Source organism: Coffea arabica, chromosome 7e (genome assembly GCF_036785885.1).
Source record: "Coffea arabica cultivar ET-39 chromosome 7e, Coffea Arabica ET-39 HiFi, whole genome shotgun sequence".
NCBI lineage: Eukaryota > Viridiplantae > Streptophyta > Magnoliopsida > Gentianales > Rubiaceae > Coffea > Coffea arabica.
In genome coordinates this window covers 11,751,631-11,767,698 of record NC_092323.1, presented here as the reverse complement: position 1 = coordinate 11,767,698, position 16,068 = coordinate 11,751,631, and the positions used below count along the sequence as shown (strand labels likewise).

Genomic DNA, 16,068 nt, shown 5'->3' with positions numbered 1-16,068 from the left:
GAGATTGTATGAGTTGCAATAAAATTAATAATCTTAGAAAGCGTTAAATGTCTTTTTCACCCTTTTTATTAGCTAAAGTATACATATTTGACTCTCACACTATGGGGTCGACTCGATAATGCAGAAAATCAATTGAAACTTGTAGCATAAGTAATTTATCATTAACATGCACCGATTTTGTTCTTTGGACATTTTTTTCTTCATCTGTTATCCGCCTTTGTTTGAATTGTCCTTCTTTTCTAAACACATTTACTAATTATTTTTTTGTCTCGTATACATTAAATCATTACAGAATATTTTTTTTAAAAACAAAAAAACTTCGGAAGATAGCAATCTGACCAGGCTCTTACTTTTTGACGCGTGCATACACCATACAGGCATTTTATGTAGCAGAAGAAGCAATAACGCAAGTATAAATGCATGATCCAAAATTGACGAGCACCAGACGAACAGCATTGTCGTATCATATAACCCTCGCACACTTCACTGGGCAGGAGCAAACCATGAGCACTGGTCACATGCATGCTGATGATGATAGGAACCCGCTGTCACAGCAATGGACGGTGGTTAAGGCTCAGCTGATGGGGGTCTCCATGCAATATACTTGCGTTTTATCCCTACCCTCCTCCAATGGCCAAACAGTGCCATCCAAATGATAAATCCTTGAATGTATAATTTTAGACATCGATTTGACAACCCCAAGCACTCTTGTGCGGTTCGAAGCCATTTTTGTGAAATGACTGGAACTTTAGCGGTGAGTATTCTATTATTTGTATTCAAGATCTTTTCTTCTTTTTTTTTTTTTGTGTATAATCTTTTCTGAAATTGTTCGCAAATTTTGGGATTTGATATTTGTCGTAGTTTTACAAGTCTAATGGATAGGATTAAAATTGTCATAAAAGATAAAAAGTACTAGTAGTACTTGCTATATGAATTTCTAATATTCTTTTTTTGTGATGAAGTTTTTGTTAACAATAGACAAACAAAGGTTACTATTTTCAATGGTAGATGTTGGACGGTAAAATGAGAGATATTATAAGTAAGAGGTTCTGATTTTAAAACCTCTCATTTACAATAACAAAAATTGTTACTGGTTAACTCGATGCACCCTCGCAATAGAATTTATATATTGCAATTACTGAAGTTTACTTCTTTTTATTTTCAACATTTGCTAGAAAAATAACTTGGTCTATCTGGTAAGTTTATTAGGGTCTTATATATGTGATGTCTCGCCATGGAAAGCTTCAAATTCAGCTGTTTTGTTTCGCATATTCTTTTGCTTAGGTCGTGAGGGTAACAACCACATAGGATTCTCCATGAGAACATTGTCTGCACATTCCATCAAATCGGTGAACAATTAAAATTTATCACAACCGATTGAAGCATTGATGTTCTTTTTTTCAATTAACAACTGGTGCCTTTCTTCTTTTGCATTTGACAGAGCAAACTGTCGTCACTTTCACATCCCATTGATAAGCATCTTCCCTCTAAGCCATTAATGCGTCATTGACACTAAACATCAATTTGATTAGCGACCCTTCTCGTCTTCCACTAATATTATGACACTGTATTATCCTATTTGCCCTAATTATTCCTTTTTATGCCAGTTTCTCCAATATCTTTAAAGTTACCTGATCACCACACTCATCACCCTGTAGATAAAATATCAGTTCAGTTTGATGTACTACATGAGAAGATAGTGTCAATAATGTTAATCTATTCACTGATGGATGGAAACCCTTTATCTAATTCAATTAATTTGTGGCTCTTATTACATCTGTTCGGCATTAATGTATGGTTTCTTCACATCCATGCAGGCTTAATGAATATTTAAGGACTCGTGATTACAGGATGTTTAAATCAATGATGGGACTATGATTTAAATATAGTTAGGCTTTAGTCAAAGGATTGTTGACGCCTAGCTTTAGCTGCGTCGTCCTTTGAGATCGATGGTGATTGAAAATGCTATTATTGTTTAGTACCAGCTGCTAAGCAATGTGCGATGGCAACATCCTGCGCTTTCATTGGAGCTTTAGATAATGGCCTGACATGACTCCTTTCAAGTTTTATGTATATTTTATTCTTAGTTGGTACGGATGGATGGGTTGTGTAGGCAACGTTATGCAGTGCATAGTCCTTTTACGGCTCCAAAGATAAGGGAGGAGGGGGTGAAAAAGATGTACAGAAAGGAATATATAGTGGAGTATAATGGAGGATTATCACTTGGGAGGAGTAATTTTGGCATGGACGGACCTTTAATACAAGCAAGTTCAGAATGTATTGCACTGGTTTTTAGTGCCAGTTTCAGTCTTAATCCTCGGTATTCATTGCTGCTTTCTTGGTTCTAACAATCTATATACTATACGTTCAACCAGAAAAAAAAAAATGCACGAGAGTTGCTTGTAAATGCTGTAAAGATACAGCCATTTTCAGATTCTACAATTTGTTCTTAGTATAATCTTGAAAACCAACATGATTTACCCTCAATTATACGATTTCCAAAAAAAAAAAGAACAAAAAAATTGAAAGTTGTGGAAGTTCTAAAGGTGGGTGGGTGGAGTGGCTACTCTATTTAGCCCGTTAGAAATTCATTATATTTGCTTCATTAGTTGTGGCAGGAGTCCTGAGAACTTTTTGATGACCCTACTTAATCAATCCCTCATAGAATTTGAATCTCACACTCTCTGTTAAAGCCAATACTAACCAATACGAGTACAAGTTTTTAGCTAGCAAATTAATGTGATTTTCTATAATCTGATTCGCCTGGGACGCAAAAGCCAAAACTACAAATTTTAGCATGTGAGCGAACATATTTCTGACACCCAGAAGAGATGGACCCCAAAAGTAAGTACTTAGTTGTATATGTACCACTTATTTGTCCTGATTGTACAGGGTCTTAAAATCTACAATCACTGTTTAAGCAGCTATGATGTGTTTGTCAAAAGGCCGCATAAACTTTTCTTCAGGAAATGGATGGGCATTTCACAGTTGAAAAACAGGATAAGGCACTACGCCCGTCTATTGCAGGTTTGCGGTTTCCAAAGGGCTATAATATAAGCAGACATGCTACTTATTTTTAAGAGTTGACGACTGAAACAAAGAACCCTCTGCCCATCTCTTTTCTTTATGGCCATTTTTGGCCAAAAGGCATTTGCCGATTCGCATCTTTCCTTCGCACTTGTTGGTTACTCGTACAAGTCAGGTGTCCTTCGCCCAAGACACATTTTGAACTTTTTCAATGTTCGTTTAATGCAAAGATTCAATTAGGTAGACAAACAGTTACTCAATAATTAAAAAACTTTTAATTCTCTAATCCTACGATGCACTTTTACACGGAATAATTGATAGTAGGATATATATTGGACTGTTAATGGGGTCGGGCTAGCCTGAACTCGATTCGTTCGACCCGATAAGCATGACCTTTTGGTGAGTCGGTCTAAATTTGAATCTAAAAATTAAACCCGAATTAAATATGAGTCGAGTTTGGGTCTTACTGATCTAAATTTGAATCCTGTAAATGTTGAATTAGTTTTACAATTCAATAGTTATAGTAATTATATTAAAAAAATTGAAAAGCAAAAAGTGAGATTGGGCTAAATTCGAATAAGGTTCAAAACCCAAATATTTTGTGAGTTAAGTATGATCATCACATTTATTGACCCAAAACTCACTGTCGAAATCCAAAAGTGTTACAAATTAAATGAGTTGAGTCTAAACTTATGAAAACCCGACTCATATGACCCGATTGACAGTTTAGGATTAACGGTTTATCCTAAGATGAATCTTGTAATGTTTTTCATTAAAAGGGACTAGTGTTCACCATAATCCAAACATAAAATGCAACTACTACATTACAGAATAATTGTAGTGTCAGTAACTAAAACCGCAACTTAATTTTATTTCACTACTCATAAGTTTACTACCCCTACAAAATAATTAGCTTTAAGATGTTCATGGGCCTCTATAATTTGATACAAAACCAGCAGAGGAACTTCTAAATAATATTCTACTTATATCACAAACACATTTTTTAATTATCACTTCATCTTTCTTATCATCGTATTACAAAACATATTATAAGTTCTATATTTCTTATCCAAATACATCCCTGTTTTCATTCCTACCCAAGTTCTATAGTTCTAGCTTTTTTTCTTTTTTTTGGTAGCAGAAGGCTTCATTGTTAAGAAAGTGTCCGGTCGGAATTTGGGATCCCAAAAAAGAGACAGCAACATCACTGAAACTTGTAGGCCGGAAACTGAATCATCGACCAGAAGTCAGAGGTGCAGCCGGAAAACAATCTGTTCCGAAATTCTAAAACTCAATCGCTAGAAATAGGTGACTAGCACAAGTACTGACTACTGAGTACCACGGAGTACCTTTTTACTAAAAAAAATTTTGGGGTAAATAAAATACACCTATTAGTAAAAGAAAGGGTAAAAATACAGATGCGTGACAGAGGGGAACAGAATACAATGTGGTGAGGCGGACAGAAGAATCAGAGCAGGGTGGCATAGGGCCCACCATGACCAAGGAATCGGGGATACGTGGCAGAATCACATGGCGAATGGGTCCAATATGTGGGTGGAGGTGCCAGTGCGGCGACGCCTGGCTGGCTCTCTATCCCTCTCGAAATGCTACACAGTTAGCACCGATGGTCCCTACGTCCACCCCAGTCCCCCACTCAACGCTTTTTTATTTTCTTTTTTTTCCTCAGAGTTTAATATCCTACACTTACGCTTGCTCCCCATGCTACGAGGACAAATCCAACCAATCCAATGAATTCGGAGGGAACTAAACTATTTTCAGATTAGACGAGTGCATTGAGGCATTTGCTGGTTTTGAGAAGCAAGAAATTGCTAACGTTTAATGCTAGGATGGGGATTTTGAGTTTTTTGTTTTTGGGTTGTCCTCCGTTCAATCATCTTTACGCAACACAAATGGAGAAAAAAAAAAAGAAAGAAATTCATAAGACTGTTTTAGATGAATTGTAAATTTTTGGGTACTTCGAGAATAAATGAGGCAAAAAAAGGCAAATAATATGTCACAGCAGCACAACCAACAACTTTTTTGCTATAGCAACTTCGTTAAAATGATAAAACCACATTGTTGAAGCCCAAATCGCATTTGGACTTAAGAAGAGCATGTTTGGTCTTATTGCTCTAAAAATAAAATCATGATTGTAGCATTAATAGCGACCCAAAAAGTTTTGTTAGAATATTAGAGCTCTTAAACTAATAATCGACTTGTGAGTTCAGCTCAATTCGATTGTATAAGTTTAAGTTCAACTCATTCATTTAATTAAATGATCCGAGTTCAAATATCAAATTGAACTCGTTTTTCTAAATAAGCTGAGCATGGTTCCACTCGTTAATAATTCATTTAAACTCACATAAACTCATTTGTATTTTTGTTCAATCTACTATTATGAATTTTCCTTAGTAATTATGCAAATTTTTCTTGTTTTGATTTTTTATGATTTTATTTTATTTAAATATTGGGGATCTTCTTATATATGGTGAAAATTTTCTCATTCAATAGGTAAATTAAATTAGTCATATTTTTTGAATCGCAAAATCGTATAAGATATTTAAGCACATTTGAGAATTTTTTGAACTCGACTCATTTGGACTTGGATTTTTTATGTCATATAAGTCCACCTCAAGTTCGAGTTCAAACCCAAGATAATTTTAAGAAGTCAAATTCAAACACAATTTTTTTTTTGGTTTATTGTATAAATGAGTCGAGTTGAACTCAACTTGATAACTTAATGAGCCGAGCTTGAAAGCCAAATGCTTGGCTTAATTCGACTCGTTTACAACTCTATAAAAATCGCATTTGAAGTCTTTAATCAACAAGTATCTAATACATTTTGATAACTTGGCTTTTGAAAACAAAAATAATGAAAGAACAATTTCACTATAAAAAAAAGGGGAAAATTCAATTGTTACTTTTGGGAACCATTCCCTCAAATTGTATCTCTAGATAATGATAGTTGCGTAAAAATCAAATATTTAGAATTAATATAATTTAAGGGTCAAAAATATTTGTTTCACCATCTAATGATCAATTCAACTCGAGGGCATGGCATTTAGAAAGGACTATAAAATAGTATTTTAAAAAAAAAGTGTCATGATTTCAAAATGCTTAAGGGCACCTATTCCTACATTCCTATTATTACCTATGTTGTCCTCTATTTTCTAACGTGTCCCCCTTTTATTTCTTTAAGCATTTTATTGAAATTTTAAGATGGAGTCTTTGATAGCGAAGCAATTATTAGGAAACTTAGCTTAGTCTCAGAGGCAAGCCATTAGCTTATCACGCCTCCTTCGATACTAAAAAAAGAAAGCATGGGATGTTACGGCCGTCTTCCATTACTAGTGTCTATCTTCCGCTGATGGTGTTCTGTTTGATTTCTAATTTTAGAATTAACGGAATGAGCGAAAGAGGTGGGTGCATTCCTCGACCTTGACATCACAAGTTGCAACTTTAATAATATGACGTTTTTTGTTGACTAAACTCAATCGGTAATCCAATTAAGATTAGAATTTTTAGCATTCAATCTTTTCTTGTGCATTGAATCTTCTTCTTCTTCTTCTTACAGATTTATGTATCAACAAATTGCGTGGTTCTACTTAAATTGGAAACAGCAAAGATTCAACTAACCCATGTCATTAGTCTTACATAAACTGAATGGTGAGTGCCTGCTTTCGAAGGAGAAAAAGTTTTTAGTAATTCGCAATTCACTAGGTAGGGTAAAAACATATAATTATTTCGCCTCAAAATCATGATCCGTGCAAAAAACATAGCAAGTGGCAAAAAGCCCAATTGCAATTGACTCCCATCTACTTATAAATGTCATCCTATATAAAGTAAACTATATAAATATGGATTTGCAATTCATATAAGCCATTTTTTTTAATAGATCGTACAAACACGAAAAATATATTAACTAACTAACTGCAGTAGCATATTAAATATATTAGCAAATATTACAATATATATATATATATATTTGTATATATATGATCAAATAATGATTAACCACTTATGATTCGTGGAATGAAAGTTGAAGTATTTGAATATTTTGTCTAATTAATAAACTAAGAAAACGGTTTTTTGCCTCATATATTAACATATGTGCTGCTATTTTCGGTCTCTTTCCATCCATCAACTCAATAACCCTTTCTAATTGGTTCAAAATTTCTTTTTTCGGAAAATAAAAAGGTCAAATTTTATATTATTATAAATTTAAAAAAATCAATATTATAGCACTTTCAATAAGATTATTTGGAAAAAAATTCAACTGATAATACATTTGTTGTGGTATGTATGCAATATAAAAAAGTGATTGATAAGATTAAAAAAAAAACAAAGTATTTATCATGGCCTTTTTTTTTTTTGAGTTTTTTTAGGGTGGTTGGGCTGGGGAGGCGAGGGCGGGGTTTGTGTTAAATAATTGCCTATCCAAACCGATCCAATGAGTCACCTAATTACTCATTCAAGCTGATTTTTATCGGATGAAAGCACTTTAAAACCTCTCTATCACAACTTTCCTGTAATTCCCTTCAATGGGTGGGCTCCATCCGGAGGTCCAAAAATCGACGTTGACGTCTGAATCTCTCGACCTCGTTAGCATGGGTCCCACCGACCTTACGGCTCAGTTGTCATATTCCGAGCGTGGATTGCACTCTGTAACCCTTTAGGCTTCTCTATGGAGCCGTGTCGTTGACATGCCTGAATGAGCGTGCAAAGGAAAGTTGACCCTCCCGTGCAGTTCGAGTGGGACATAGACCAATAAAAGGTTATTTTGCTGAACAGAAATTTGTAAAAAAATATCAGATTTTCAGAACCTCACTCTACTTTGTAGACTGTTCAGAGCACGCAATCATAGGACTGAATAACTGCAGAGGATTGGGGTAAGACCACTTTGCATTTTGCCGCTTCAATTTTGCCCCAGTGCCATTTCGCACCTTGCTCATTTATTTTAACTGTATTCAGCCCCAAATTAGTATGCTAATGAATTGAGGCAGTTCACTAATTTGGCGGCTCAAATATTTTCTCAAGGCTAGATGATAGGCTCGAGTATTTTTTAGCCTGGCAGAGCTTTATGCATCTTTTGAATTTACTGTTGAAAAATATTTTTTGAGAAATTATTAATAGTTTTCTTAGTATCCAAAATAGTTAGATATCAGTATCAACAAATATAGTGTAACAATCCACTATGGCAAAAAATGATATTTCAAACTAAAAAAAACATATATAATCTTGGAATTAAAAACATTGATATAAAGGCTCCATTTGAAATTATGGTGAGTTATAAAGAAGTGCTTCTAATACAAGTGTAATTTATAAAAGTATTTTGAGTTACAAAAAACTGAGCTACTTAAGTTATGATAAATTAGTTATCGAACACTTTACAGGTACTTTTAGTGCTTAAAAGCACTTTTTTTTTGTAGACACACTCCAACCCCAATTATAAAAGCAAGGTAACATTTCCCATTTCTATTTTCAAATAGCATCCTTGCTTTATAACTCTTTTTTCTCATGTCAGCTTCTTCTTCGAATATGACTTCTTTTGTTAAACTGAAGTTTAATAAATTTGTGATCTTTAAAGTTCAATTTAATTGAAAGCTTGAACTTTGACTGAAGACAAGTTCAATGGACATTTCGACTCAAATGCAGCATTTTAGTCGAATAGATAATTTCAGTCTAGCTAAGATAGTTGCACCATTTACGTTTGGGTAAGTATAAAATATCTCGTGAAAGTGAATAGATGAGAGTTTAATGAGTAATTGAGTTTCAATCAAATTTGGACTTGTATCCAGCACTTAATTTAAAGCATGTTCCTCTAGAGACTTGATTTCAATTTTAAATTTTAAAATGCTCTTTCGCTGTCTTCATCACTTTTTAAATCCTTGTTTAGTTTACTTGTTGGAATAAATTTTAAAAGTCCAAAATAGCAAACCCATGATGTTTTTAACTTTAGGAAAAACGGTCAGTTTTGTCTCTAAATTTTTTTAACTAACATCGATTTAGTCATTAACTTTTATTCTTAATTGACCAACTAAATAGAGATATTTTAGGAACGTCACTCATGGGCCCTAATAAATCAAATAAATAGTATAAAAAAATCAAGATTAAACTTTAAAAAAGTTTTTATCTGGTGATTTTTTACACTACTTAAAAATTTTGTCTAATAATTTTTTACATGATTTACTTAGTTTAATATAGTCTTGTGAGTGATATTCTAATAATATCCCTATTTAGTTAGTCAATTAAGAGTCAGATCGATTTTAAATAGTGATGCCACTATTGAGACTCTTAATTGGAGTTGTAAAAAGAAGTTCAATTATTAAATTGACCATAAATAAAAGTCAGGGACTAGATAAGTACCTAAAAAAAGTTTTGGAATGAAATTGGTATTTTCCCTTTTAACTTTAAATCATACTTGTAATTTCCATAAGCAATTGGTAACTAAAAAGACGGGGATCCATGAACTAGTTCTTGTTTTCCTGTTCCCTGGACGTAGGCTTTTACCTGGTACTACCTGATACCGTCCCCAAATGCCCTGGAGCGTACGTGCAACTCGCTGTAGTCGCTGGTGGTTTGATAAACTGGAAGTCCTGAACGAATCAAGGAGCCCACAAGGGACCCCACAGTTTCATTCTTACCCTTAATATAATATATCATAATCAGTTAATGTGTACGGCCACCTGATCTCGAAGTGCATGCATGAGCCCTGGTATAGGCGAGCTGCACCTTATCACCGTGGCATCTTTTCAGCATTGCGGTGCTGCCACGGCTCTTTGATGCTTTAAGTAGTTGCAGGGCCATTCCCCTAAAAGTAACCTATACAACTTTTGTTATGTCCATTTTAAATACAAACAACGTCACACTATAGTATTTAAAAAAAAAGAATTTATTAAAAAAAACTTATGTTACAATCGCTAATTTGTAATTTGTATGTCCTAGCTGGTTAATTATTATGGATTATTGACAAATAATTTTCCAAATCTATACGTATTTCAAGACATTTTTAGATTTTGAATAATAATAATAATCAGCATTCACAACGTAAGCAATTTATCGTCACGAAATACTAATTATATATTTTTGATAACTTATTCGTCAAAAATTAGTAGTTTTGATATCGTGAAATTTTTATTTTGCACTTGCGAACATGCCTCTGAAATATTCCTCTTTTAGGTAGACTTTTAAATAATTGTGTACTCTTGAATTGTATGAATAACTAGAATGATGATTGAAAATTTCAACTTCAAAGTACTCCTTACCTAGTTACGTTTGCAGATATGGAACTCCAATCACTTGATGATATCATTTAATGTTCTTTGTTGTTCTATAATAACGGTTAAGTTGTAGAAATTTGAAGTACTCCACTAGTTTCATAATACAACTCTGGGAGTAAAATATTTATCATTTAGTTCTCATTTGCATCAGCCAAAACTTACCAAGAGAACTACTACCGTATAATATACAAAAAATATACTGTCGTGGAAGTTTTGGAATTTTGACAAAACAAATTATGATGCCCACAAAAGTATAAAGTTGCGAAAAAGGTTATTATGCTTACTCTTGTTTTCTAGAAAGCATAAGTAGTATTGGGTAAATTCAGAAAAAATATGTACGTAAGAAAAATTTTTAGATGAAGCTTCATTTGTATGCGTATCATACCAGTTTTCACCATTGTACTACGTGACAACAAAGATGGGATTATGTGCATGCATTTATATACGTAGGAATTTCATCAATTAGGGCATCCTCCGGCAGTTTCACATTAATGACTGCGTTTGGATTGGCATAATTTGCAATATATATATATATATATATATAACACAAACATGTTTTTCATTTTTTTTAATTCTTTAATCACCTTTCTACTTCACATACATCACATTATGAAAAAAAAACACTGTCACAATTGTTTAAAACTATCCAAGCTAAAATATTTGATTTTTTATTCAAACTCAACATTCTAAATATTGTTTTGTCCATGGTGACTTTTTTCTTTTTGTTCATGAGTACTTTTGGATTGCAAATTTTGAAATTTTTATAGTAAAATATACTATAGTAATGTAGTCGAAAAAAGTGTCCAAAGAAAAAAATAACTAGAACCAACTTTCGAAGAAAATAGGTTTCTGTCTAACCCGAAAAGAGATGAAAGCAATATATATATATATATATATATTTTAAAATTAGCTTAAAATAAAGAAATCACAAAAGGAAACACCATTATTGTTTTGGCTGGCTAGCCTTCTCTCTCTCCCTCTCTCTCTCTTCCCCGTGCCTTTCTTTCTCTTCCTTATCTTTCCCTCACCACACCACACCAGAGTTTCACCTTCTGTTCCTCTCTTGAAGCTCGCGCCCTCTTCACGAGCACATCCTCTTATCTCCCCCACCCCCCCTCCCTCTCCCTCTCTTTCTCTCCCACTAATTATTTCCACTAGTACTACTGGTACTGTACTAGTGCTACTATTCCCACCACTATTTTATGGTTATTTTATTCTCAAGATTTCCCTGAGAAAAATTTCCCAAATATTGTAAAGTAGTGATGCGAAAAACCAAGCAAACCACGAGAGACTTCCGAACTCGTCCACTCGATATCATCCAGGTTTCTTGAACCAATTGCTGCTCCTGGTCCAAAAATTAAAGCGAAAAAACCTTCCATTTTATCCCGAACGCCCAAAATTTCCGATGAAAATGAAAAGGGATCGCAACCGTGACAAAGGGGAGGCTTCATCCTCATCCATGGTCAAAATCCACCTCCCAACGCCCTCCCCACCTCCCCCTTTCTCCACCAAAACTAAGATGTGGGAAGAAGAGCAGCAACAAGCTGCAGATGCGGGGATGGACGAGCTTTTGGCGGTGTTGGGGTACAAGGTTAAGTCCTCAGACATGGCGGAGGTTGCCCAGAAGCTGGAGCAATTGGAGAGGGTCATGGGGACGACTATGGAAGATGGGATTTCCTGTCTCTCTGATACTGTTCATTACAACCCTTCTGATCTTTCCGGATGGGTCCAGAGCATGCTGTCTGAACTCAACAACGTTAATTTGCCCCCTTCTTCTGCAACGAGTATTATCAGCTATGACGAAATTTCACCTGCTATTGGCGGTACTGACGGTGCTACTAATGATAGAGATTTGATTTTTGATGATGATTTGAGAGCTATTCCAGGTGATGCTATTTTCTGTAACAGCAATAACAATAATAATAGTGCTACTAGTAAAGAAAATGCCAAAGAATCGTCGCCTTCTTGCGAGTCCAACAAGAGGATGAAATCCTCCCCCTCAAGTACTGGATCTGATTTTGGTGGGATATCGGTTTCTTCAATCAATCCTCCATCTTCAGACGCAGCTAGGCCTGTAGTTCTCGTGGACTCTCAAGAAACAGGCATCAGACTTGTCCATACTTTAATGGCTTGTGCTGAAGCTATTCAGCAGGATAATATGAAGGTTGCAGATGCACTCGTCAAACACATAGGAATTCTAGCAGTCTCACAAGTAGGCGCCATGAGAAAAGTTGCTACTTATTTTGCCGAGGCCCTAGCTCGAAGGATTTACAAAATCTACCCACAAGATTCCCTCGAATCATCCTACTCAGATGTCCTTCAGATGCATTTCTACGAGAGCTGCCCTTACCTGAAATTCGCGCATTTTACTGCTAATCAGGCTATTCTTGAAGCATTCAGTGGAGCGAGCAGGGTCCATGTTATTGATTTTAGTCTGAAACAGGGGATGCAATGGCCGGCTCTCATGCAAGCTCTGGCTCTAAGGCCAGGCGGGCCACCGGCTTTTAGGCTAACCGGGATTGGCCCGCCTCAGCCGGATAACTCAGATGCATTGCAGCAAGTGGGGTGGAAGTTGGCGCACTTGGCAAAAACAATCGGGGTGGAGTTCGAATTTCGGGGATTTGTAGCCAATTCTTTAGCTGATCTTGATGCTTCCATGTTGGAAATCAGGCCGTGTGAGGTTGAAGCTGTAGCTGTTAATTCTGTTTTCGAGCTGCATAGGCTGTTGTCTAGGCCTGGGGCAATCGATAAAGTGCTGAATTCGATCAAATCCATGAGGCCAAAAATCGTGGCGGTCGTGGAACAAGAAGCTAATCATAATGGGAATGTTTTCATGGACAGGTTTAATGAGGCGTTGCATTATTATTCAACAATGTTTGACTCGTTGGAGAGCTCCGGGTTGACTCAGCAGTCCAACAGCCAGGACTTGGTGATGTCTGAAGTGTATCTGGGGCGGCAGATTTGCAACGTGGTGGCCTGCGAAGGCGTGGACCGAGTTGAGCGCCACGAGACCTTGACTCAGTGGCGGGGGAGGATGAACTCGGCCGGGTTTGACCCGGTTCACCTGGGATCCAACGCGTTCAAGCAAGCGAGCATGTTGTTGGCCTTGTTTGCCGGTGGGGATGGGTACCGGGTGGAGGAGAACGATGGGTGCTTGATGCTAGGTTGGCACACTCGTCCGCTGATTGCTACCTCTGCGTGGCAACTCAGGGACGGGAGTGAGTCGTCGTGAGTCAACTCGGCGGTTTGGTTTGGTTTGGTTTTTTACTACTGAGTCAACTCGGTGTGGGGTACGACTGAGTCGTGGTCAACTTGTTGAATCGGGCCAACTCAGCAGCTATCCGCTGACTCTCCCACCACGGAGTACGAGTGCGGTATGCTGAGTTGGCGAGGGGGTGGTGGTGTGGGGGCGATGGTGGGAGGGACATTGAGAGAGACTGACCTAAACGAGTCAAGTCCTGTCTTTTACTTTTTTTCACCTCTACAACTACAAGTCAGCCTTTTCTTTTTCTTCTTCTTCTTCTTTTTTTAATTATTAAATGTTTTTTTAAACCCTTTTTCTTTAATGTTGGATTTTATTTTTACCCTGTGTTAATTTTTTTTCCTTTTTTTTTTGTGGGTTCGTGTACTTGGCTAGATATTGCCCCTTTTTTTTTTTTTTTTCTGCCTCTCCGTCAATGTGATGAGTGGTCAAATGAGACAATGACCCGATGCCACTGTGTATCTATATTTGACGTTAATAAAATGTGAGAGTTACCCCACTTTGGGTTGCATTTTTAATCAGTCAATATTGTGGAAGTAAACACCTCAACGCTGAAGGCACCCTATTTCTTGATCATTCCATTCCTCATAGGTACTACATTATTGTTTTCTACGCAACTCAGAGAAAAACATGATTATATGGATTAGATTTTCTACCAGCCATCCTTGTCAAATTTTACCGAGGACTTGACTGTATATGAAATGCGCTTTAATTCAATCGGATTCATGAATTTGAATCATTCAGACAAAAGATGGTTCTACTACCACACCTTATGGGTACATCTAGCATCGCTTTTAAGATGATGAATGAATCCAAAGGACCAAACACCGAAGGGGTTGGTCACCAGGCAACGTAATAACCGTATGGTTCTGATTGCAAATCAAAGGATTGAACTCTTTCAACAAGGGAGTTGATCATCAGACAACATAACGACCGCATAACAAAAAAATTCTATACTAAACGATGTTCGTGATAATTAAAAGATGGTGCATCTTCTTGATTTTAGGGATTTCATATTTTGTATCAATCGTTTATGAATAGCATGATTTTAAGTCATTTGTTTGGAGATTTCATATTTGTATCCATCGTTTATAAATGCCGTGATTTTCAATTGCTTTTTGTAAGTAAATTCTAACCTAATATATGCAATTCTTCTGGTTGTTAGTGTAAAACAATTTACTTCATCTTTTTTTTTTTTTAATCTGTATATTGTGTTGTAGTATGACAATGTTAGTGTTTGGGGGCGCACGCACCAATGCAAGAGATACATATGCATTAGGATACCCTAAATAGAAAAGATCCCAAATCAGAGTAGCCTTAACCTATAACAACATAGAAGTGATAAACTAGTTTCCAAAGAGACAAAGTAGATGATTGCAAAGTTAATACCGTGTAATCAAAGGAAAATTATTTCCCCAACCCCTTCACTCTTCACTGACCACCACAAATAAATACACTAAAAAACCAGACAAGAAAACAGGTGTTCAACAACAATTGTTCTATTCCCCTCCCATCTTTGTTTTGCAGATCTACATGGATTTTGGATGAATAAGTCTGCCGTACCAATACAACATCTTCAAGATAATTGAACTTTCGAGCTGCTTGCAGTATCAAGATTTTGTAGATTAGTGAGTAAAGAAACTCAAGAAACATCTTCCATCTCCCGTTCGCCCTCTCAAGAATGCATCCATATAAAGTTATTGCTACAAGATTCAGAAAAAAAAAAAAAAAAAGGCAAATTCAAGAGGCAAGGGGAAATGGGCAGGAGGGAATGTCTCAGGAATGTTGTTATCATGAAATGATGATTCTTCTTGGTTTCTTGACATCTGTATACTGGAAAATAATAGACACGGTCCATCTCCTTTTCAACTCATTTGAATAATGCAATTTGTGTTGCGAATAATTGAATAAAATAATTACCAGGGCTCAAACCCAAAACAAAAGTCTCTCGTTAGTTTTCAAAATTTGGCTTTCTCATCAACTATCTTTTAGACAGAATGTACCGGCCAATGTTTCAATACTATCAACATATTTTTTTTTATTGCATTTGCTAGGAAATGCTAGTTGCAGTTCTATGATAAACCCTGAAAGCAAAAGCAAGGGGGGCCAACAAAAAAAAAAGGGAGAAAATAAATATTAGAGGACAGGTTCCTAATTTTCTATTATCAAAGTCTCGATCAAACTCTGTGATATGTTATATCATGGCTCCAAGTGGCTGATTTTATTGTCAAGTTGCTTCGTCTCGGGCCATGAACACGCCCTGAAATACAAAAAGAAAATGCATAAATATGAATACTGATTTCCAAATTACACCACAACATCTTTCACTCTTTTTTCTTCTGTTTTAGTGATGAATATTCTTCTTGTTGCTGGGAAACTCACAATTGAAACTAAAGTCCGGGTCCTCCTTTCTATGCCGTAAAGATCTGGTTCTTCTTTGGTTAGCGACCAAAAAACTGGGGAGCTTTAGGGCCTACATAAGTCAAGACTGCGGGATAA

The 16,068-nt window shown here is 36.0% G+C and overlaps 1 protein-coding gene across 1 annotated transcript; it reads left to right on the top strand.

The window, feature by feature from the left end:
• The first annotated feature begins 11,240 nt into the window (after positions 1-11,240).
• LOC113698790 (DELLA protein GAI-like) lies at positions 11,241-14,068 on the top strand. Its single transcript, XM_072058856.1, has one exon. It carries the CDS (start codon positions 11,713-11,715, stop codon positions 13,537-13,539), a length of 1,827 nt encoding a protein of 608 aa, XP_071914957.1. The 5' UTR covers positions 11,241-11,712; the 3' UTR covers positions 13,540-14,068.
• Positions 14,069-16,068: the final 2,000 nt, after the last annotated feature.

Excerpts from the sequence above, each read along its gene's own strand:
- LOC113698790 (XM_072058856.1), top strand. The coding sequence starts at position 11,713 with ATGAAAATGAAAAGGGATCGCAACCGTGACAAAGGGGAGGCTTCATCC.